At 46.5% G+C, this 25,338-nt stretch overlaps 1 protein-coding gene across 19 annotated transcripts in view; it reads right to left on the bottom strand.

The window, feature by feature from the left end:
* The window catches only part of LOC125685776 (feather keratin 4), an 87,732-nt gene that overhangs the window by 50,207 nt on the left and 12,187 nt on the right, over positions 1-25,338 (bottom strand). Inside the window, exon 2 of one of the 19 annotated variants that reach the window (XM_048929161.1) lies at positions 2,522-2,836. The exons of 14 other annotated variants lie outside the window; for them this stretch is intronic. In XM_048929161.1, the coding sequence (XP_048785118.1) occupies positions 2,522-2,836 (315 nt within the window). Of the gene's footprint in view, positions 1-2,521; positions 2,837-6,067; positions 6,383-8,992; positions 9,308-12,373; positions 12,689-15,581; positions 16,274-25,338 lie in introns of those variants that run through there. 4 more of the 19 variants (XM_048929160.1, XM_048929158.1, XM_048929159.1 and 1 more) reach the window with 4 other exon arrangements.

The raw sequence follows: 25,338 nt of genomic DNA, 5'->3' as shown, positions 1-25,338 counted from the left end.
GCAGGCACAAGTAGTGCAGAGGCATAGACAGGATTGGCAGCCCAGATCCACAGGAGCCCCAGCACAGTCAGCCCAAGGCCTTTTCCCATCTCCCCTGGCACTGGAAAGCGCAACCAGGCGAGTGGGAGCACTGTCAAAGAGCAAAGCCCACACCTAAGATTGCAAGGGCGCACCAAGAAAGTGGAGGCTAAGAGTAAGAGGAGAAGCAGAGAAAGGAGAGACGGGGGAGAAGGCCATAGCAGCTCACCTTGTTCACCAGAGTGGAGAAGGCAAGAGAAGTGGATGAGGCAGCCCGGTGCTGGACTGGCTTTTATACCAGTCTGGACCGCCCCAGGCACAAAGCATGCTTTGGATGCAAATGTCTACAAATAGCTCATCTTGCATGCAAAACACTGACCATGACAGAAAATAGTGTCTTTTTCAACTTGTACTGATGCTACCATTTTGTTTCCCATTTCTAGTCGCACCCATCCTATCATTCACATTCCTTTCAAGTGACTGTATTGCTGTTCAAAATCTTGCCAGAGAAATATACACGCAGGCACAACCTGATGAGACAGCCTGTGATGATGAGTTTCTCACCACTCCAGGGGACGTCAGCCTGTGACTCTGGGGCCTTGCTTTAACATGGTCCTGATGACTGGGATTCTTCTCCTTGCAATGAAACTGTAGGCTGCACTTCAGTGTCTCAAGGCCCGCATCATCACTCTAACACTATGCTTGCGCACCTTCTTTGAAGGATCACCTTTCCAGTCAGGGCACTTGTGCTCTAGGATTTGGGAATATCTCTCAAAGGAATTATTGCTCTTGGCAGCAATGGGCCTGGCTCTTCTTTTGCAATCTAACTTCTCTCCTTCATACCTCTGTGCCTTAAGTAGCATTCTTCTAAGAATAGCAAATGTAGGCTACTGCCCTCCAATGACACCTTGCTGGACACCTCTGGTAAGCGAGGAGGAATCCCAACAACAAAAGCACGTGTGGGCAATTGATACCTGTCCCTCCACCTGCCCATGTCTTTCACACAAGTTGTGCTTTGGCCATCCAGACTGGCAGCCCAATGGGCACAACCAAACACTTGGTAGGATTCCCACCAGACACGCCACCCTCTTCAGGAGCACTGAGAGTGCTCACAATGGCAGGTAGATGATCAACGGCACCAGAGGTTCCCCTGGTACCACTGGTGGCAGGAACAGAGTGGCAGGAGCAAAGCAGAGGCTGAGCAGGATGGGAGCATGGGAAGGAGGACTGAGAGCAAAGTTGGTGGTGTACCACTCCCTCAGTCTCCCCAGCTTGAGGCCTGTGTGGAGGACACAACTGGTTTGGAACCTCCCCAAGCACAGTCTGCTCAGCAGCTGAATGGGAATTTTGAACGAGTCCTGCAGGGCTGCTCCAGACCCACTTGCCCTCAGGACGCAATGATGAGCTTGTAAGGACTTCACGATAACTTATGCATTAGACCACAGAATTGCTTCCACCAGGAAAGACCATCCTGCTCCATTCCCGCACTCTGCAATGGTTTCTGGAGATGTCACAGATGCTGCCCAGTTCCTCACTTGCCAGAAGATAGCCGCTGCATTTCAAGCTTGCACTCGTCACCATTATACACACTCATGCTCAACACATGCATTCGGGTACAAATCAAAGTAGGGCTTGAGTTTCAGCAGTGTTGGCTTCACTTTGACATCTCTGGGACTCTTTCCACATTGAGAGTTTGGAGATGTGCTTGGAGGAGGGATGGGCAGAAGAATACTCTCTGAGTCGTAACATCCAGTCAGAGCTTTGCATCTTTGAGCACTAGCTCACAAAAATTACAATCCGACAATTAAAATGTTTGCTTCATCTAATGAAATTAACAATCAAAACCTGAGTTCCTTATATATATCTATAAATTTGAGAGAGCACCTGGGCACTCTTGGCATACCTTGTCTAACTATATACCCATTCACATGTTCTCCAGTAAGTCTCATCAGCCTTGAGGGTAACCTACCACACTGTGTGGAAAGGAGGTGCAATTAAGACAATCTGTACCCACTCTTTTCCAACCCAACACATCACATCAACCCCTAGACAGATGATCCAGTCATGCCAGCATGGAAGGAACACAAGGAGACTGAGATTACAATGCAGCATAAACTTTATTGAGTCTAAAGATAGAAACAAAGCAATGCATGATGGAATGGATCTGGTCCAGGCTGCTATGGGGGCAGCTGGGCCTCAGACACACTTCAAGCTGAATGGGAGGCTGGCCTTCCTCATTCATATGTCTAGAGGGAGAAGAAGCAGGGCCATCTCCACTTGCTTCAGGATGAACCCAAGGCACAGGACAGCAGGACACAAGATGAATGCGTGATGTTGGGAAGAAAGTAGAAGCAGAAGACGTCCGCTGGTTGTATTCCCTAGCAGTAACAGCTGACAAGGTTGCTCAGCCCATCTGGAATCATTGGCCAGCAGTTGTGTCCTCAGTTCAGTGCCTGGCTTTGAGCTTCCTGGGCAATGGGCTCATGGGAATTCCACCTCATCCTTAAGGCAGGCACCTCCTGCTAGAGAAGCGGCTGCCCAGGCCAGAGAGGCCAAAGCCACCGGAGGAGATGGGCACGCCCTCCTCACTCAGGATGCTGCCAACAGCAGCGGAGGTGCTGGAGCCCACAGCGGTGTTCTGGGGGAAGGAGCTGAGGATGGGTCCAGGCAGGGTGACCACGACGGGAGAGGGCTGGATCACCACCCGGGAGTCCTGGCACTGGCGCACACAGGGCTCGTTGCAGCTGTTGGCCAGCGGGGTCGGGCCACAGGGACGGCACAGATCGAAGCAGGACATGGCTGTGGGATGGAGGTGGACCTGGAGAGGGCACAGCAAAAGAAGTCAGTGCAAGCAGCAGCCTGGTGCTGGCCTGCTCACAAAGGCAGCAGGGACTGGTAATGTGAGGTGAGAGAGTATCTTAGCAGCCCAGATCCCCAAGAACCCCAGCACAGTCAGTCCAAGGCTTGATCCCACTGGCAGACAGAACAGAATTGTTGGGAGCCTCATCAAGGAGTAAGGCTTTCATTGAGGGAAAGGCACGTTGGTAAACAGAAGAGAAAGAGGAGAAGCAGAGAAGGAGTAGGGTGAGGAGAAAGCCACTGCAGCTCACCTTGTTCACCAGGGAGGAGAAGGCAAGAGAAGTGGATGAGGGAGCCTGGTGCTGGACTGGCTTTTATACCAGTCTGGACCGCCCCAGGCCCAGAGGCAACCCATGTGTAAGTAGCTGTAGTGGGGCAAGCCCATTTGGATGCAAAACAACACAATTATAGAAATTCATGCCTTACTCCTCCTCCCTACAAAGCTACTTCTCCGTTTTCATTTCCCAGTTCATGACAAGTCTGTTTTGCCGCACAAGCTCCTTTCAAGTGACAGAATTAGAGGCCTAAGCATTTCTGAGGAAGGAACTCAAAAACACCTTGAGAACATGAAGGTGTGGGGATGGAGATGGCCAAAGTCCTCTCAGCTGGTGACAGCTTCTCATTTCTCTGCAACTTGCTTCAAAAATTTGATTTAACGTGTGGAGCCTCATTTCCTTGCAAGCACAGCATTAAAGGTCACGCTTCTTGCAGGGCTCATATGCAAAGACCAACACGGCCTTTGCTTCACCCATCTACGTGCTCAGGCTGCCTCAGCTGGAAGCAGTCCAAGGATGGATGCTCTGCTTTCTGGTTCTGGCCATTCTACAACATCAAGCACTGCTCTCAGGAGACCGGAGAGTTAGGGGAGTGCAGTTAGGTTGCAGCTTGACTAATTGATCTTGAAGGTCTTTTCCAACCGCAGCAGATCCATGAGTCTATGACTGGAAGCATCACTGTTTTTCCTCTCTCCTCGGTCAGCAGCTGAGAGAGGCTCCCTGATACCGCATAGGAACTATTCTCCATCTAGGGCAATGCACTCTCACAAACATATATTAGTCAACCACTCCTCATAAACTGAGATGTCTGCCACAATCAGTCAACTAGACTGGTCAAAAAATGAGCATCTCTCCACCACCCCCATGCCCACACATTGAATTCTGCTTTGCCCTTACATCCTGACACAACAGTGTGCACCAACAAACATACAGCATCATTTCCAGGATGAAAAGACACTTGCCCAAAAACAATGAAGTTCTGGGTGTGCCAGCAAGGGCAGCTGGGACAGCAGCAGAAGCCAGGGCCTCCATGAGGACGTGCACCATGCTCGATGCAGCATTGGCCTGAGGCAGTAGGCGCCCAGGGGGAATTGACATTCCAACAGGTAACAACCAACATACACACCTCAGGCTCCAGCCAGGCCACATCCCAGGGCACTCACAAAATGCCTCCACAATTATGCTGGGACTCCACCAGCCACACGCAAATCTCTCATCATGGAGACACAACCAAATGTCTCACTTACAAAGATGAAGAGAATGGAAACCGGGAGACACACCACCAGTGGAACTCATTACACAATGCCTGAGCAAGGCAGATGCAGAAATGCCCAACAGGTCCACCAAAGACCAGCTCAACAATCAGGTTTGCAGTGCAATGGCAGCACTGATGCCAGGCCAGGGAGCCAGTACACAGCTCAGGTTGCAATGCTGTGACAATAACATGGGCCAACACTCCTGAGCAGTGCCAGAATAATACACGTGCACCCAAGAGGGAGCTGGGAACGCACCGGGCAACGCTGCATCTAGTGCAAGGGGACAATTATCAAGCATCAACTGACCTGTCCAAGAACAGCAGAACTAGACTAGTGTCCTTGAGCTGGAGAGAAAGCTGAGGGCTGATGGCAGAGGTGTAATACAGGCCCTGGGTGAATTGGCCTGAGTCAGTGGATGTGGTGGGAGACCCCAGGTGAGTGTGAGGAGCACCAATAGGCCTCTGGCAGACCTAGAGCACTGATGTGCCTGAAGAGAACATCTCCCATGACCCCGGAAATGGGACACCATCTTCATCTGCCACAGAAATGGAAGGGAGGACTTCCTCTAGGTACAAATGACATCACTTGTGGTAGTGTGGGGCACAATGCAACAAGCCAGCCATACACACGACACGTTACTTCTCTGTCTGATCCTCATGATATCTCAGATTGCAAAAGACCCAAAATTGACGATACTCATTGCCACGATTATTTATTTATTTATTCATTAATTCATCTATTTATTTATTTTTTTATATAAGTATTTCTTCCTCATGTTGCTATTGTCATATACAGACTCATTAAACCTCCATGCTTGCAGCATGATGGATCTGCACACATACAAGCAGTGTCTCTGCACTGGTCTTGTATTCCTCAATATTTCAGAAATAGAACAGTAGGCATAGAGGGAAGGTGTGGGAGCAGAACTCCCACAGCAGTGGGACGGTCAGTGTGCTGGAAATAGCTGCCCAGACAGCTGCAGGTCTGTCCTTTGCTGAACATAGTCCAGGACCCACCTGCATGCTTTCTGTGCTGACAGTTTCAGGGAACCTGCTTTAGCAGAGGGTTTGGCAGGACTAGATGGCCCCCTCAGGTCCCTTACAACCCCACTGTTTTCGTTTCTGTGATTCCTCAAAATTACCTTCACACTCCAAGGTATCCCATTTCCCACCAGTGATTGGGCATCCCAGCAAGGCAGGAACACAAAAAGACTGAGATTACAATGCAGCATAAAATTTATTGAGACAACAGAAGAAATCAAAGCAGTGCATGAGAGAAGTGATCTTGCCCATGCTTCTATGAAGGAAGCTAGGACTCAGACACCTCATCATCAGGGTGGGATTCAGGAGGTTGTCCCTTCAAATACAAAAGTGAGAAGAAGCAGGGTCATCTCCACTTGCTTCAGGGCAAACCCAAGGCACAGGACAGCAGGAGACAATATGGACTCATGATGATGAGGAGAAAGTGGGAGAAGAAGAGGACATGTGGAGGCAGCATTTCCAGACTGTCAAGGTGGCATGCAGGATGCAGACTCTGCTTTCCCGTAGAGTGCAAGGGTGCTCAGTCCATGGGGAAACAGTGACGAGCAGCTCTGTCCTCAGTCCGGCACCAAGTTTTGGGTTTCCTGAAGGATGTGATCATGCGATGCCCTCTTCATCCTTAAGGCAGGCACCTCCTGCTAGAGAAGCGGCTGCCCAGGCCAGAGAGGCCAAAGCCACCGGAGGAGATGGGCACGCCCTCCTCACTCAGGATGCTGCCAACAGCAGCGGAGGTGCTGGAGCCCACAGCGGTGTTCTGGGGGAAGGAGCTGAGGATGGGTCCGGGCAGGGTGACCACGACGGGAGAGGGCTGGATCACCACCCGGGAGTCCTGGCACTGGCGCACACAGGGCTCGTTGCAGCTGTTGGCCAGCGGGGTCGGGCCACAGGGACGGCACAGATCGAAGCAGGACATGGCTGTGGGATGGAGGTGGACCTGGAGCGGGGACAGCAAAACATAGGCAGCGTCAGCAGCAGCCTGGTGGCATGTTTGCCATGAGAGGAGGAACAGGCTGGGAAGCAGGCACAAGTAGTGCAGAGGCATAGACAGGATTGGCAGCCCAGATCCACAGGAGCCCCAGCACAGTCAGCCCAAGGCCTTTTCCCATCTCCCCTGGCACTGGAAAGCGCAACCAGGCGAGTGGGAGCACTGTCAAAGAGCAAAGCCCACACCTAAGATTGCAAGGGCGCACCAAGAAAGTGGAGGCTAAGAGTAAGAGGAGAAGCAGAGAAAGGAGAGACGGGGGAGAAGGCCATAGCAGCTCACCTTGTTTACCAGAGTGGAGAAGGCAAGAGAAGTGGATGAGGCAGCCTGGTGCTGGACTGGCTTTTATACTCGCCTTGTCTGCCCCAGGCACAAAGCATGCTTTGGATGCAAATGTCTACAAATAGCTCATCTTGCATGCAAAACACTGACCATGACAGAAAATAGTGTCTTTTTCAACTTGTACTGATGCTACCATTTTGTTTCCCATTTCTAGTCGCACCCATCCTATCATTCACATTCCTTTCAAGTGACTGTATTGCTGTTCAAAATCTTGCCAGAGAAATATACACGCAGGCACAACCTGATGAGACAGCCTGTGATGATGAGTTTCTCACCACTCCAGGGGACGTCAGCCTGTGACTCTGGGGCCTTGCTTTAACATGGTCCTGATGACTGGGATTCTTCTCCTTGCAATGAAACTGTAGGCTGCACTTCAGTGTCTCAAGGCCCGCATCATCACTCTAACACTATGCTTGCGCACCTTCTTTGAAGGATCACCTTTCCAGTCAGGGCAATTGTGCTCTAGGATTTGGGAATATCTCTCAAAGGAATTATTGCTCTTGGCAGCAATGGGCCTGGCTCTTCTTTTGCAATCTAACTTCTCTCCTTCATACCTCCGTGCCTTAAGTAGCATTCTTCTAAGAATAGCAAATATAGGCTACTGCCCTCCAATGACACCTTGCTGGACACCTCTGGTAAGCGAGGAGGAATCCCAACAACAAAAGCACGTGTGGGCAATTGATACCTGTCCCTCCACCTGCCCATGTCTTTCACACAAGTTGTGCTTTGGCCATCCAGACTGGCAGCCCAATGGGCACAACCAAATACTTGGTAGGATTCCCACCAGACACGCCACCCTCTTCAGGAGCACTGAGAGTGCTCACAATGGCAGGTAGATGATCAACAGCACCAGAGGTTCCCCTGGTACCACTGGTGGCAGGAACAGAGTGGCAGGAGCAAAGCAGAGGCTGAGCAGGATGGGAGCATGGGAAGGAGGACTGAGAGCAAAGTTGATGGTGTACCACTCCCTCAGTCTCCCCAGCTTGAGGCCTGTGTGGAGGACACGACTGAGCCTGGTTTGGGACCTCCCCAAGCTCAGTCTGCTCAGCAGCTGAATGGGAATTTTGAACGAGTCCTGCAGGGCTGCTCCAGACCCACTTGCCCTCAGGACGCAATGATGAGCTTGTAAGGACTTCACGATAACTTATGCATTAGACCACAGAATTGCTTCCACCAGGAAAGACCATCCTGCTCCATTCCCGCACTCTGCAATGGTTTCTGGAGATGTCACAGATGCTGCCCAGTTCCTCACTTGCCAGAAGATAGCCGCTGCATTTCAAGCTTGCACTCATCACCATTATACACACTCATGCTCAACACATGCATTCGGGTACAAATCAAAGTAGGGCTTGAGTTTCAGCAGAGTTGGCTTCACTTTGACATCTCTGGGACTCTTTCCACATTGAGAGTTTGGAGATGTGCTTGGAGGAGGGATGGGCAGAAGAATACTCTCTGAGTCGTAACATCCAGTCAGAGCTTTGCATCTTTGAGCACTAGCTCACAAAAATTACAATCCGACAATTAAAATGTTTGCTTCATCTAATGAAATTAACAATCAAAACCTGAGTTCCTTATATATATCTATAAATTTGAGAGAGCACCTGGGCACTCTCGGCATACCTTGTCTAACTATATACCCATTCACATGTTCTCCAGTAAGTCTCATCAGCCTTGAGGGTAACCTACCACACTGTGTGGAAAGGAGGTGCAATTAAGACAATCTGTACCCACTCTTTTCCAACCCAACGCATCACATCAACCCCTAGACAGATGATCCAGTCATGCCAGCATGGAAGGAACACAAGGAGACTGAGATTACAATGCAGCATAAACTTTATTGAGTCTAAAGATAGAAACAAAGCAATGCATGATGGAATGGATCTGGTCCAGGCTGCTATGGGGGCAGCTGGGCCTCAGACACACTTCAAGCTGAATGGGAGGCTGGCCTTCCTCATTCATATGTCTAGAGGGAGAAGAAGCAGGGCCATCTCCACTTGCTTCAGGATGAACCCAAGGCACAGGACAGCAGGACACAAGATGAATGCGTGATGTTGGGAAGAAAGTAGAAGCAGAAGACATCTGCTGGTTGTATTCCCTAGCAGTAACAGCTGACAAGGTTGCTCAGCCCATCTGGAATCATTGGCCAGCAGTTGTGTCCTCAGTTCAGTGCCTGGCTTTGAGCTTCCTGGGCAATGGGCTCATGGGAATTCCACCTCATCCTTAAGGCAGGCACCTCCTGCTAGAGAAGCGGCTGCCCAGGCCAGAGAGGCCAAAGCCACCGGAGGAGATGGGCACGCCCTCCTCACTCAGGATGCTGCCAACAGCAGCGGAGGTGCTGGAGCCCACAGCGGTGTTCTGGGGGAAGGAGCTGAGGATGGGTCCGGGCAGGGTGACCACGACGGGAGAGGGCTGGATCACCACCCGGGAGTCCTGGCACTGGCGCACACAGGGCTCGTTGCAGCTGTTGGCCAGCGGGGTCGGGCCACAGGGACGGCACAGATCGAAGCAGGACATGGCTGTGGGATGGAGGTGGACCTGGAGAGGACAGCAAAACACACACAGCATGAGCAGTAAGCTGGTGGTATACTCACCAACAGAGGAATCTCAGGCTGAGTAGTTGTACAAACAGTGTGGGTACAGAGAGTGTCCTGATCCCCAGGAGCTCCAGCAGAGTCAGCCCATTGCCTTCTCCCTCCTCCCCCCACACTTCCAAGCAGAAAAGTGCTGGTGGGAGCACCACCAAAGAGCAAGGCTCACATCAAAGTCTGCATGAAGGCAACGACTCACTGGAAGCCAGAAGAGCAAGAACAGAAGCAGAGAATGAAGAGAGTGAGGAGAAGACTATTGCAGCTCACCTTGTTCACCAAAGTGGAAAAGGCAAGAGAAGTGGATGAGGCAGCCTGGTGCTGGACTGGCTTTTATACTGGTAAGGACTGCCTTAGGCAGTGAGGTACTATTTGCACTTGTAATGTGTTTACCAACAAGGTCATATTTTATGTTTAGCATTCCAATTACATAAATAGTTAGATTGTTTATTTTCCCTGCAATGCTTCCTTTTTATTTCCATTTTCATTACTTACCCATTCCCTCATGCAGTTTCCATTCAAGGTACATTACTATAGGCCACTATTTCCATTGGTAATTATGCTAAATTCAGGCCCTTGTTTTTCAAGTTAGAATGTTGCCATGTTTTCAGGTGACATCAGCATTTTTCCCTTCTGAGGTATGTCTTTATGCTTTGTTGTTATGAATGTGTTTGTGTTTTTGTTCTTTTTTCATTATAAACATATGATTAAAGAGCAAAGCTTCTTTATCCAAGGACTGGTCAAACCTATTGCACTCAGTGCCTCCAAGGACTTTAAAGCTTTCCTCGGCATCATTTCTACAGCAGGGAGAATGTGCTGTCAGGTATTTCAAACTCTTTATGCGATATGTCACTGCACTCAGTCAAGCTAGCCTGTCCACTTCGCCTTTTTAGCTCCTTCAGCATTGCTTGCTGATCCCCAAACACCAGACAATGTATATATCAGAAAAGAATGATGTTACTCTTCCAAAGTCAGTATTAGCTAGATTCTACTGCTATCTTACAGAAAGCAAACCTTAACAAAACCATTTTGTTTCTTCAAAATTCTTCCTTCTTCATTCCCTATGTCCCCATGCCTTGGATCATTTTTTGCCCCTATGTTCTGACACTGTACACGCTGACAAACACACAGCAACATTTCTAGGCTGTACATACATCCACCCAGAAACAAATGAGGTCTGGGAGAGCCACCAAAGGCAGCTGGGACAGCAGCAGGAGTCAGGTCCACCCCAAGGACATGTGCCATAGGAGGACACCAAGCTCTACGCAGTGTTGGCCTGAGGCAGCACATGCCCAGGGGGAGAAACTGCGTGGCATGCGATAACCGACATACACATCTCAGGCCATTTCCAGGCCCTCATCCCACAGTGGACAAAATGCCTTCCACAATTACAGTGGGACTTTATCAGACACAGGAAACTCTGTAATCACAGAAGCACAACCAAATTTCTCATTTAGGAAGATGAAAGGAGCTTCTAGGGTGACAAGATATGTTCATTTAAGTAACTCTCTATTCAGAATAAGTCCTCAGTGTGATTGCAGTACAGCATCTCTGCATGAAGAAAAAGGATTTTATTCATACTTTAACGTATCTTAGTCATCCTCAAACTTTATGGAACATTGGTGTCCCATCCATGCTTCTTTCATTCAAAAACCCTCAACAAGCAAAACACTGCATGCAAAAAAGTGTTTTTCTACCATCTCTCCATATTCCCAACTCAGATCCCCTTGTTGAGGGTATACATAAGACCCCAAACATTTTACAACACCCTGCTTTCTCAGACTTCATGCTAAGGATGTTGTCTTCTGTGTCTGGGTATATATTTTGACATGACATGTATTGAGTAAAAGGCACAGAATGCCATAAAGCACGAAGCAAAGTGGATTTTTACTGATTCTCTCAAGCAGACATGGCCTTTTGAATTCTTGCTGAATGTAAGTTAGAATAGTAGCCATCAAATACAATAGTATCCATCTGGCATAGAAATATGCTTTTGTCAAGAAGATACAACACAGGAGTGGACTCTCACTCTACTTTAAACAGGACTACAGGGCCAGGAGACAAGGATTGCCCATGAAGTAGTAGAGAAGAGGATGGTAGGTTCCGAGAAGAGAACTGAAAATTGGAGCCAAAATCTGCCATTAGAAGTATGGAGTAGATGCCAGCTTATCTCTTTGACTCTTTTTGGACTCTGTACTTCGAGGGTTTGCCAGGTGCTCATGGAGGAATGGGAAGAAAAATATGCTCAGAATGGTAATACTGCATCAGAGCTTCAACCAGTTGGTCATTAGCCTCAAAACCATACAATTCAACAATTCAGATGTTTGCATCAACAACTGAAAGACAAAATCAAAACCTTGCTCATTCTTTAAATGAAATTTGAAGGAGCATATGGAAACACTTGGCAGAACAACAATGTTCTGGGTCTCAACATGTTCAAAATGTCATCTCCAATGTCCATCTCCAATACTCAAAGCAGGAAGGAGATATAATTAGGACAATAGCCATCAACCATTTTCAACAGCAGGGCATTACATTTTTCCCTAGACAGCTTGAGTGAAGATCCCAACAGGAAAGAAACAAGAGGAGACTGAGATAACAATGCAGCATAATTTTATTGAGTCTGAAGGTAGAAAATAAAGCAATGCATGGGGTAAGGGATCTGGTCCAGGCTGCTACAAGAGCAGCTGGTATTCAGACATCCCTTCACCAGAACGGGATGCATATCTTCCTTCCTCACATGGTGAGAGGGAGAAAAAGCAGGAGCATCTAAACTTGCTTCAGGATGAACCCATTGTACAGAACAGCAGGAGATACTATGGACTCATGACGATGAGAAGAAAGTGGAAAAAGAAAATGACATCACAGGGCCATGTTTTCAGACAACACAGGCTTTGCAGCAGGGCATGAGAGTGTTCAGCCCATCTGAAAACGCGGGCCAGCAGCTTCATCCTCAGTCCGGCATCTGGCTTCAAGCTTCCCTGGGCAATGGGCTCATGGGAATTCCACCTCATCCTTAGTAGGGCAGGCACCTCCTGCTAGAGAAACGGCTGCCCAGGCTGGAGAAGCCAAAGCCACCAGAGATGGGCACGCCCTCCTCACTCAGGATGCTGCCAACAGCAGCGGAGGTGCTGGAGCCCACAGCGGTGTTCTGGGGGAAGGAGCTGAGGATGGGTCCGGGCAGGGTGACCACCACAGGAGATGGTTCAATCACCACCCGGGAGTCCTGGCACTGGCGCACACAGGGCTCGTTGCAGCTGTTGGCCAGCGGGGTCGGGCCACAGGGACGGCACAGATCGAAGCAGGACATGGCTGTGGGATGGAGGTGGACCTGGAGAGGGAACAGAAAAACACTCAGAGCAAGAGCAGCAGGCTGGCAGCCTGCTCAGCAAGGGAGGATACACAGGATGGTGACCAGGGATAGATAGTGTTAGGGCAGGGAGAGTCTATAGCAGTCCGGATGCCCAGGAACCCCATCAGAGTCAGCCCAATGCCTTCTCCCACCTACCCCCACTCTGGCAAGCAGAACAGAGCCAGTGGGAGCCTCATCAAGGAGCAAGGCTCACATCAAGGCTTGCATAGAGGGAAAGGCATATTGGAAAACAGAAGAGCAAGAGGAGAAGCAGAGAAAGAGGAGGGTGAGAAGAAAGCCACTGCAGCTCACCTTGTGCACCAAGGAGGAGAAGGCAAGAGAAGTGGATGAGGGAACCTGGTGCTGGACTGGCTTTTATACCAATCTGCACCGCCCCAGGCCTAGAGCTACCATTACTGTGAGATACCCAAGCTCATCGTGTATGCAAAACTTGGGAATTAAGTAAATAGGGACACTGATTTTTCTTCCCTGCAATTCTCCCTTTTCATTTAACTTTTCATGACATACGCATTTTGCCACAGAAGTTCCTTTTAAGTGACAGGATTAGAGACCAAACTTTTTCCATTGGAAATGATACATCAGCAGAAGCAAATGATGCATCCAGCAGTGTGCAGTATTCAACTACAGCATTTTATGCCAACCATGTACCCTCAGGGGCTTTGCTTTGAAGATTTAAAAAATGCATGCCTCATGTTGCCTTCCAATCCTAAAATACAAGTCTTAAAAACATTTTCCTATGAGAGGAGTAGCTGCCACCATTGCTTCATGTCTCACCTAACTCTGCCAAAATTAAGTATGAGCCTTCCCAGGCAGGTTGGATATACCCTGTTGTGTTTTAGACTATCCAAAATTTAACATCAGGAGACATTCACACGTTCTTTGACCTTCTCTCCTCCACCTGTGAAGTTTCCTGTAGCCCCCAACTGACTGCAGATGGCTTTTAGAGGAGAGATGCTTCTCAACACACCACCAGAGGCCATTCCTGTGGACTCAGGACTGTTCCTTTTTTCTCTTCAAGGCTTTCAACAAATTCTGCTTTGAAACTCCATGCTAATTCAATAGACATCACTAAAAAAGTTTGGAAACTTTAGCATCCCATAGGACACCTAAAGTCACCACCAGCTGCTTTTGACCAAGAACATAAGCAAGACACCTGTGGATGCAAGTAGATGTCAAGGTCTCCATATGCATCTCATCACTCTCATACAATTTTCCACGTGGAAATCCTACACTCAGTGCTCACAGTTGTGGTCTGCCCAAAGGCCCTGGTGCCCTGCAGCACCCTGCTCCCCTCACCGTGTACTGCAGACGTTGCCTTCCCTCCCCTGTTACAGCTTTTCAGCACACTTTGCTCCAGCTCAAAGCTCACAGTGACTCATGACTGTTGGCAAAGAGTACATTTCCTGAGGGGCTTCTTGCACATTCAGGCTCAGGACTTTTTTTCACAAAAGCTACTTGTTATGGAAGACAAGGCCTTTACCTACAGTGAAGGGCATTGCAGGGCTTCCCACAGAATCACACAGAATCACAGAATCACCCGGGTTGGAAGGGACCCCAAGGATCATGTAGTTCCAACCCCCCTGCCTAGCAGGGCCACCAAACATACACACTCAGATCAGGTTGCCCAGGACCCCGTCCAACCTGGCCTTAAACACGTCCAAGGACGGGGCATCCACAACCTCCCTGGGCAGCCTGTTCCAGGGCCTAACCACTCTCCTAGTAAAGAACTTCCCCCTAACATCCAACCTAAATCTTCCCTCCTTCAACTTGGATCCATTTCCCCTAGTCCTGCTGTTGTCAGCCCTTTTGAAGAGTTTACTCCCCTCCTGGGTGTAGGTTCCCTTCAGGTATTGATAGGCTGCAATGAGGTCACCCTGCAGCCTTCTCTTGTCCAGGCTGAACAAGCCCAACTCCCTCAGCCTGTCCTCATAGGGGAGGTGCTCCAGCCCCCTGATCATCTTAGTTGCCCTCCTCTGGACCCTTTCCAAAATCTCAATGTCTTTCTTGTACTGAGGGCTCCACACCTGGACACAGGACTCCAGATGGGGCCTCACAAGAGCCGAGTAGAGAGGGACAATCACCTCCCTGTCCCTGCTGACCACCCCTCTCCTGATGGAGCCCAGGATCCCATTTGCCTTTCAAGCTGCCAGAGCGCACTGCTGGCTCATGTTCAGTCTCTCGTCCATCAGGACCCCCAGGTCCTTCTCTGCCGAGCTGCTCTCAAGGACCGCTCCTCCCAGCCTGTACAGGTGCCTGGGGTTCCTCCAGCCCATGCCTGGGGTTCCTCCGGCCCACAGCATTTGGCACAGCAGGAGAGCCACCCCTCAGTGCCTCAAACAGGACTGGGAGGCACAGACAAAAGCATCACTAGAGCATATGGGAAGAACTACATAGCTTCTTTCTCCCTGCACTCCCTTAGGCAGAAGCAATCATCACATGTGGTAAAGTGAAACGCAATTAATATAGGCCACACCACACATGGGCTAGGTTGTGTCCCTCCCTAACATTGGTGCTCTGGCAGTTTGGGGCAGAAGGGCTAAAAGATGCAATGACTGCCATCAAGAAAATTTCTCTTTTCCTCATGTGTGCAAGGGTCAAACACTGAATTCCCAAACACCTTCAATTCATAGTTACAGCTCAGTGGTCCTACAAACACAGGCAGTGACTGTGTAGCAGTCTTATCATTGCTGAGGAACCAAAAAGTGGGGAGTAGAAGTAGAGGGAAGATCTGGGAGCAGAACTGAACATTGCAGTCCAGAACATCACCTTTCACCTTGGAGAGCATGCTTGGGCATTGCAACAGTGAAGAAACACAAATAAATTGAGATTATAATGCAGCACAAATTTTATTGAATCTGAAGATAGAAAAAAAAAACAGTGCATGATAAAGGGATCTTACACCCCTTCACCAAAATGAGATGCATATCTTTCTCCCTCATATGGTGAGAGAAAGAAGAAGCAGAGCCATCTCAGCTGGCTTCAGGACAAACCCATGGCACAGGACAGCAGGAGACAATATGAACTCATGATGATGAGAAGGAAGCAGGAGAAGACATCTGCAGGCCGTGTTTCCAGACACATAAGCTGGCACCCTGGCTTCCCTCTCTTTACAGGAGGGCATGAGGGTGCTCAGCCCATCTGGAAACACTGGCCAACAGCTCTATCCTCAATCTGGCATCTGGCTTCGGTCTTCCTGGGCAATGGGCTCACGGGAAATTCATGGCATCCTTAGTAGGGCAGGCACCTCCTGGTAGAGAAGCGGCTGCCCAGGCCAGAGAGGCCAAAGCCACCAGAGATGGGCACGCCTTCAGCACTCAGGATGTTGCCAACAGCAGCAGATGCTGAGGAGCCCACAGCGGTGTTCTGGGGGAAGGAGCTGAGGATGGGTCCAGGCAGGGTGACCACCACAGGAGAGGGTTCAATCACCACCCGGGAGTCCTGGCACTGGCGCACACAGGGCTCGTTGCAGCTGTTGGCCAGCGGGGTCGGGCCACAGGGACGGCACAGATCGAAGCAGGACATGGCTGTGGGATGGAGGTGGACCTGGAGAGGGAACAGAAAAACACAGCATGAGATGCAGCCTGGCAGCCTTCTTGCCAAATAAAGAGGCACAATCTGGGGAAAAGGACCAGTAGTGCAGGGACATAGAGAGGTCTGGCAATCCAGATCCTCAAGAGCCCCATCAGAGTCAGCCCAAGGCCTTCTCCCACCTCCCCCCACACTGGAAAGCAGAAGAGAGTAATGGGTGCACCATCAAGGAGCAAGGCCTGCACACAGGCAAAGAGTCAGTGGAAGCCAGAAGAGCAAGAGGAAAAGCAGAGAAAGAAAGAGTGAGGAGAAAGCCACTGCAGCTCACCTTGTTCACCAAGGAGGAGAAGGCAAGAGAAGTGGATGAGGGAGCTTGGTGCTGGACTGGCTTTTATACTGATCTGGACCGCCCCAGGCCTATAGTTCCTGTTTCTCTTGTAATTTGTGTGCCAGCAACATGCTCACTTTGCATGCAAATCATTCCCCACTAGAGACACAGTTTTAGCATTGATCCTTGCAATGCTTCCCTTTCATTTCCTTGCTTATGGGATGCCCATTCCTCCTCTGATCCTTTCATTTTATCTTCACTAATGTTGCAAACGATGTCTCAAGCAGAGTACTGTTTATTCTCATAATTTGTACATTAATGGTACTCTGCTTGGAAAGTAATGCTTTCTTTCTTCACTCTGTGTCACTTTACCATTGGCTTGTCTTTCATGGGGCCATTTAGAAATCAGAATAAAGGGAGACATCCTAAATTAGTACATGACCAAGAAAAAATGCACCAAGCGTATTTCACATTGAATTGTCACACACCTCGCATCTTTGAAATAAATTTTACATTGAAAGAACCAAGTCACATCCCTCCATAATGCAGACCTTTCATTTGCTCCTTTTAAGAAATGCTGACTTAGGAATTCAGTACAACAAACAAACAGTTTTTTAAAGCAAGTCAAAATTATTTTACAAAGCACTTCTCTATGGAAAAGATACTTCTCACTATCCAGTGCTGGATATTATTGGGTATGGGCTATTGACCTCGTTATTTCCCATGTCTAATTAGAGGTGTATTATGCTAAGGTTTTATGTACAGGAGTAACAATTTTGTGCCCAGAATCTCCACTTATGTTATTCAGACACCTCTTCTATAGGAAAGAAATTAAACCAATTTACTTCACATGGGAAGATGGCATCCATGTAATTGCTTGGACACATCATTTGTTGATTTATTACCATACCATAACACAGGAAAAACAAATGCTTCATTGAGGTGGTGTACCAGACAATCACTTCTATTAGACTCAAATAATTTGTGTTGGTAATTTTAGCTTAAGCAAATGAAGAAAAATGAAGAATGTCTGAAGCAAACATTTCTGAGTTTCATTTCATTTATGAAAATGGTGCCTAATTCATCACACCTGCAGTAAAACAAGAATTGAACTGAATATGAAGGAATCAAAATTAATTTTTTAACAGTGTTACTACAAAATACCACATCCCATGATGTTATTTGGTCATTATTACTCTAAGAGTTTAGTATTTATTTTTCTGTATTCAATAGTCAAGCTCACTCTCGTTCTCAAAAGATTTGACAACCATAAAACAAGAAGAAATTCTCGAGAATGCAGCCCATGACTGTCACTGAGGTGAAATACGTGATGCCCCATCCCTGAAGGTGTTCAAGGCCAGGTTGGATGGAGCCCTGGGCAGACTGATCTAGTATTTGATATGGAGGTTGGCAGCCCTGACTGTGGCAGGGGGTTTGGAGCTGGATGATCCTTGGGGTCCCTTCCAATCCAAGTCATTTTATGATTCTATGATCAGTTCTAGGAAACGTTCGTACAAAATATTATTTACTTCTGGAAGGGTATACTTGGCTTAAGCTAAAGTTTTCTACCTCTACCTTAAGTTTCTACCAATATCACCATCGCCATCTTTCATTTACTTCCATTATACCTTTAGAAGCCACCCAGGTGTGTCTGTCTGCAGATCCCTGGGGCTGTACAACAATACTGAAGCTTCTTCCTCGGCTTCTTTAAAGAATCAAGCTTCAAAGTTAGTCCCAAATATTCATTAATGCTTGAGACATAAAGTACATATACTATGTAAATATTCCAAGTATATGACAAAGTTTAAACAGGTATGTCACTTGGATAATAACTTCACTTTAAATTTGAGAGTCATGGTTACTCCCTAAGCAGACAATATTTAATAACCAGCGTTATTAAATTTTTCATTAAAAAGTCATTTTGTGGGTCATAATGGCAGCATTTAAAAACTTCTGGAGCAGATCTTCAGCCACTCCGAATTTTTCTATGTAATGCAGCAGCATCGGGCAGCAAAATAAAGTTGGAATGTGCTTTTTTGGAGACCATCAACACAAACTGGCCAATTTCCCAAGAATCACCCTGCTGCTGTACCTGTTGCCATTTCAAAAATACGTGTTTTATACAAATTCTGCCACTTTTTGCTTCTCCCCCTTTGTGTTTCACCAGCCCATCTCAGTGAAGAGTAATTTCCTTATGTCTGCTGAGAGAAGACAGACTGAAGTCATTTACCTGCAGAGCTGGAGCCAAATGTCTGCTCCAGGTTTACAGCCCGAGATCACACCCAGTGATCCCACAGCAGGTGGGCTCCTTCTGGTCTTAGAAGGAAGGGTTAGAGATTTTCCTTCCATTGAAGTCTGAAATAAAAGCAATTATAATGTACCGATGTGCTGTCTAGACAACTTAGATTATTATTTTAGAAAATGGCCTTTCTAACCTTCCTCACCTTTTCTGATGGGTAAAGCATCTCTCTTCAAGCTCTGGTTAGCCCCCAGGATGCTCACTAGGGCAGTGACCCTCATTAAGGGGTCTGTCAGCAAGAATCAGGGTGAAAAGCTGCAGCCACCACTGATGACAGCATTTTTTCCTGCCCCCTTGCGTAGCTCATCTTTGTGGCAGAAGCTGCATTTGACAGTCCACAGGAGGAGCTCATCAGGGAAAGTGCTTCATGTACCCTGAGATCTGCCCTCCAGATTTCCCCATCTGGGATTGTTTACCTGCTGCTTGTTTGCTTCTCTCATAGAATGGTAATTTTTTTTTTTCTGCAAATCTCTTCTAAATTATAAGGTGTGTTGGAAGGATGCCTGGGGCAGTAACTCTTATCAGGAAGCTCCATGGCCTCCTTAGATCAAATGTCATATCACAGGTATTCATTAATGATTTATATATGCAGAGTGCAGTGCTATTATACTTAAAATATGGTTCTGGCTTCAGACACCCATGAGTTGTGCAACAGCATCCCTTCAAGATAAACAGATCACAGTCACGCATGTCATTCCTCTCATCAGCTCTTAATCAGGTCATGATTTCTTGCCTCATAATGCAATTTTTTCCCAACATTGTGTTCACACTAAAACCCAATCACACCTTAAACAGTCTCAGGTTACCCCAATAGATGTAGGTCAACTCCATTCCATGGACATCCATCATTACAATGATTTTTACCACCAAGAGTAGAAGTCACGGTAACCATATTTTGGATAAAAGTCATATCCATGATGGATTATTTTCCTTTCTTATATTTCAGTAATAATTATTTTGGGATCTAAATGTAGAGCCCCTCAGATGTCTTGTTTTCAAGGCAAATGTTTTCTAAAAAAATCAGTATTGTTTAAAGCACTCTGGCTTAATCAGGAGCGATCTGGGCAATGTTCTCATTCTGTCTTCCCAGACAGACTGGGACAGTCTTCACTTACAGCTTTCACCTGGCTCCAAAGAGACTCATGGGGATCTCAGAGGAAAGATGATAGGGAATCACTGGGCTCTGCATGAAGCAATATTGAATATATGGCCGTAAAATAAGGACAGTCCCCTCTGCCACTGGCAATGCCTGAGGACCCTACATGCTTGGGGGGAGTAAGCACATATGATCTGCTATATAGGAGAAAGGATTTTATATTTTCTTTGTTCCCTCATTTTAGCTCTCCTCCATAGCAGGAGATCTTCATTCTGCCCTGGAGACCTGCGGCATAATCTGGAGGCAGACAATCATAGCAGTCAGCTGTTTGGACAAAGCTGATGAGCCAGGATGACTCTTTCTCTCTCATAATGCCAGGATTACATTTGTAGCTGGGTGTGAAAAACTCCTGGCAGGTTTCATTTACAATCTCCTGAACTATGCGAGTCAGTCTCTTTGGACAAGGTGCGGAAGGTAAGGTGGCTGGGAATCTCTCTTGTGAGAGACAGGGAGATTCTAGCATAAAAATTATTTGTGCTCCACCATCTTTCTCTAAAAACCATTTAATTTCCTTAATTGCTGGTATTCTCTTTCTCTCTCTTTTTTTTTAATATAACTAATTCAATCCCTTATTCTCATCTTCTGAATTATTCCTGTGATGTAGATGCCTTTGTAAAGATCCCAGAGCAATGACAGCCATTGGAAACAGCTGACAGAAGTTTCTGATTAAAGGACTTCTATGCACTTTGCAAGCCTTCATTAACGATTTATACATGCAAAATGCTTATTACCGTATTTTAAGTATCCAGCACGATTGCAGCATTTTAAAGCAAAGTTACAAAGTCACCCTGAAATAGGTGTCAAGGTTATTAATATACATTCTCTAGTTATGTGTTAAGGTGCTTGCATCACATGCTTTTTTTTTTTTTTTGGCTTTTGATTGGAGTAGCTTTGCAATGTTGGCAGGCATCTCAAAAATAGGCAGCCTGAAATCACATTGTAGAGCAAGTCTGAACCTTTTCGTACAAAACCATCTTCTCAAAAGCCACTTGAATGAAAACCTATTTGCTCACTGTCTATGTATGCCTAAACAGGGAAGAACATTTGCGTATGAATGAATGATCTGCTCATCTTTCATTTCATTTGCATTTTGGGAAGGGGGCTTAGAAAGACCTGTAGCATTCATATGCTCATGTTGAAAAAGGAGCAACGAAAGGAATATTCTTCAATTCCAGAGGCTGTTTCCAGAGTCAGGAGAATGACTCGAGAGATGGCTTAGGGTCTTCTACATTTCCAAGGAAAGAAACCCACAGGCAGAATATGAATCTGTGTTCTTTTGTGTGCAGCCCGGCACACACGAGCAGGTGGAAGTAGAAACCTGCATGGATAAATAGGACCTCAAGCACAAAAACATCTTTAATCCTTCAGTCAGTTAAAGAACATTTCCACAATATAAGCTTCTTACTTTTCTGCTTATTCTTTCCTTTGTTTCTCTCTAACTATTCTCTTCAGAAAAGCACATAAATTCACAGTAAGACAATTCTTTCTCTTTTAACCAACTATCACCTAAAGGATGACTCCCAGTGTAGATTTTTATTAAGGGGATTCCTTTTCATTAAAGATCATTATCCCATAGTCATTAACTCCTAGGCATCGGTAATTGCAGTTTGCTTAAATGGCAGCTCAGGTTTCAAAAAAAAACATAAAAGCCAACATAGATTTTAACTGGAGATCATATCCTAAATCCTTCAGAGAGCTTTGAAAAGCTTGGCACCTTTTTCTGTTCTATGAAGAAAAAAAAAAAAGAAAAAAAGAAAAAGCACAGATAGAATCTCCAGCCCTATTGAAATGTTATGCTTTGGTCTGAACAAGTTAACCTTCACAGCAGCATTACCTTCACTTCAGGTAGCATTTATAATCCTCTTGGATGCTTACCATAGGATCACAGAATGACCTGGGTTGAAAAGGACCTTAAAGATCACATCATTTCAACCCCCTGCTGTGTGCAGGGTCACCAACCAGCAGACCAGGCTGTTCAGAGCCACATCCAGCCTGGTCTTGAATGCTTCCAGGGAGTGGGAATCCACAGCCTCCTTGGGCAACCTGTTCCTATGCATCACCACCCTCAGTGTGAAAAACTTCCTCCTAATATCTAACCTAAACCTCCCTGCCTTAGTTGAAAATCATTAATAGAATCATAGAATTGCTCAGGTTGGAAAAAACCTCAAAGATCATCAAGTCCAACTGCAACCCAACCATACTACCCTGACTCTTTTCCTATCACTATCAACCCATATAAACACTCATTCCCCCTCCTGTTTATACATTCCCTCCGAGTACTGGAAGGCCATAGTGAGGCCACTTATTCCTTCAGATTCAATTTCAGAGCTCTTTTTCTAGAAACAAATATCCCAGAGAGAACAACGTGCTGTTACCCAAACCACTGGATTAGTCATGGTCACACACACTGCAGACAACCTTGGGACTGAGTTTTTGCACCAAATCTTCAGTTTTATCATGGAAACAGCATGGGACAATACCACTCTGATGGCTACTCTTGGAGCTCTGTCATTTATTGAAACATGGTCTGTGTTTACTTCCTGACTGCCACACATTTCCTATGTTAACATTGGTGAAGTCATTTCAGGACGTGTCAAAAATTGCTCACTGTGCTTTCCTGTGCTGACAGCCCCTCCCTTAATCCTCGTGCATTATAGTTGCATTTGTAAAAGAGATAATAATCCCCTTCTCCTTTGTTTCTCAGGTCTAATCGGTTCCAGTGTTTGTTGTTCAGTGCAAGGACTTGTCCTTTATTGGCCCAGTGCAATGCAATCTCAGTTAAAGCTTCAAACATTTGCTGGAATTCCAATTATAAATATAATAAACGCCGAAGAGGAAAGCCTGTTTTACTCCAGACTGTTCCATTCACTCACCAAGTGACCTCTGGTGATGCATTTAGCCTCTGTGCTTCACTTTATTAAACCTAGATAATAGCTAGAATTAAAATTGGCTCAAGGCAATGAAAAATTTAGCTGCAAGGGAAGTGTTGGGTACTATTTAACACAGTGCCCCAAACTGCAAAGAAACTAAAAGTCCCGTGGATCCCCACGATGCAATGTGACACAAAGCACTGACCCACCCTGGGGCATTCCAGGAGAGAGAGAGGAGGTGTGGAAGAGTGGTGGTGACATTAGAGATGAGTATGGTTGGCAGCTAAGGGTTTTGTGCCATTATCTCCCTGTGCTGTTACCCAGGTCCGTATCCATTTGCCTGAAGCAATGGCAGCAAAGCCTCTATGGGGCATCACACTGCTTCAGGTGGTGCCCAAAGCAACTCAATGCTTTGGGAAAGAAACTCCTCCACACCAACCCCATGGGCTCTCCCACCAGCAGGATCTACACCTGCACCACCAACACAGCTGGTCCTCTTCTTTGCCAATAAAATTAACAAATGGGCACTTGCTGTCATTAAAGGACCTTTAGCATATAATAGCTCTCTCTGCTAGGAACAGCACCAGTGCTGTGTTACAATTGGCTAAAAATGCCTTTTACCACAGGTAAGTTTTCCAGGTTTATCTCTACTTGGATTGTGAGCAGCACACGGTGTATTAATACAACACACACGTGTATTATCACATCTTGCATTAATACAACCAATCACTCCCTCTGTAGTCAAATTGCAACAGTGAAAATCGTAATGAGTGAATTATTCTGAAGGAGTCCTCTAAATAAATGTATATGGATCACCAAATGTGTGTGTGATTCTATACCTGCAGCACTCCAGCTGGATGAATTCCAATGCATGGCTGTGATGTTATACAGTCCCTCTTTGGCAAAGCAGTGCTTAGGCAGATAAATGATACAGGTAGATTTTTAGGATATCCCCAGTTACCTTTATTCCCCTTTTACTCGTTCAGAAATCCTACTCCTAATTAGAAACCAATTTTTCCCCATCCATTTCTTACTATGGCCCTAAAACATATTCTGGGTAGGAGATGATTAAAAAAAAAAAAAAAAGTTGGGAAAAAAAAGCCAATAGAGAAATGAGATTAAACAGAAATCCACTTTTCTTCCAAACTTGCCACCTTCTGGCAGAAGAGAAGTGTCACTGCATGCATAATATTCCTCCACAGATGTCTATTCACAGTCAGGAGCAACACAAGAGACAATCAAGAAACAGAGCTCTTAATCTGCACGATATTTGCCTTCTGTGAATAGAAGCAATATCTCACCTGTGTTACACAGGAGGAACAGGTAACCTTTTTTCACCCCATAGCCTCAAGCAGACATTTGGTTTTGAAATATGCTGGACGAATGATGGCAGATGCTCCAGTAACCTCAAGACCCTTCTGTCAATGCAATCACTTCCCTTTGTATTCCAAGCAAAGTCAAGCCATCCTCATGGGCAATGACACGCTTGCCCTTCTTGCCTTGCAAACTAGGAAGGATGATTCTTTTGTTTGTAACCATTTCCTAAAGCTTTCCTTCACATCAAACTATCTGTAGCTTGATAAGTTGTTCAAAGGGTCCTAAGGCTGAAATATTTACATGGACTCCTGAACCAGCACAAAAGATTGAGTGGTTCTCAGTCATTTGTGCAGATAAATCATTTTGACTGTACGTTAATGCAACACACTGAGTTCTATTCTGCTGAAGTGTTCCTCAGCATGTAAATGAACTATGCCCTTGCAATAAGATCTTAATTAAGAATACCTTTGATGTAATTTTATTTGGAAAAAAACCAAAACAATACTAAACTGTTTCTGATTTATGAGCTGCTGTGTCAGTGAATGACATCAAAAACACTCCCATCCACACTGCCTTCTCCGGAAGTCATAGAAAGCAAACAAAGGCTGGATGGAAAGACCAGTTTCAGCGTGCAGTGCAATCTCTTGCAATCTTCCTTTCCTGTAGTACTGCCCTTTTCAACCCAGTCCATAAACTATTAAAAGAAAAAAAAAAAGAACAACAACAAAAAAAAAAACACAGTCCCATGATTCTCCGTGACTTCACTTTGAGTCAGTGACAAAAAACGTGGGTGACATCTGCCTTCCTTTAATTGCAACATGGCCAAAGCAAATCTGCATGCTCCACTTCAGACCCATGCAACTTCTGTTTGTAAGGACTGAAGAGGATGTTAAATAACAGAGGTTTCTCCCCAGAAATCAGTTCTGCACTGAGATGGTCAGCCTCATGGGGAAATGGCTACGAATGTTAGCTCTTCCCTTTAGCATGTATATTCACATAACAGCTTCGTGTCACACTGTAACACATTTCAGAGGTAAACTTTCCCCTCTTCTATGCTGCACAGGAGTGCAAACTCACTAAAAGAAAATAAAATGCTTTTCCCTGACAGCA

Source organism: Lagopus muta, chromosome 29, assembly GCF_023343835.1.
Source record: "Lagopus muta isolate bLagMut1 chromosome 29, bLagMut1 primary, whole genome shotgun sequence".
Lineage (NCBI taxonomy): Eukaryota > Metazoa > Chordata > Aves > Galliformes > Phasianidae > Lagopus > Lagopus muta.
The sequence above is the reverse complement of the archived record's forward strand: the minus strand, read 5'-3'. Positions and strand labels throughout refer to the sequence as shown.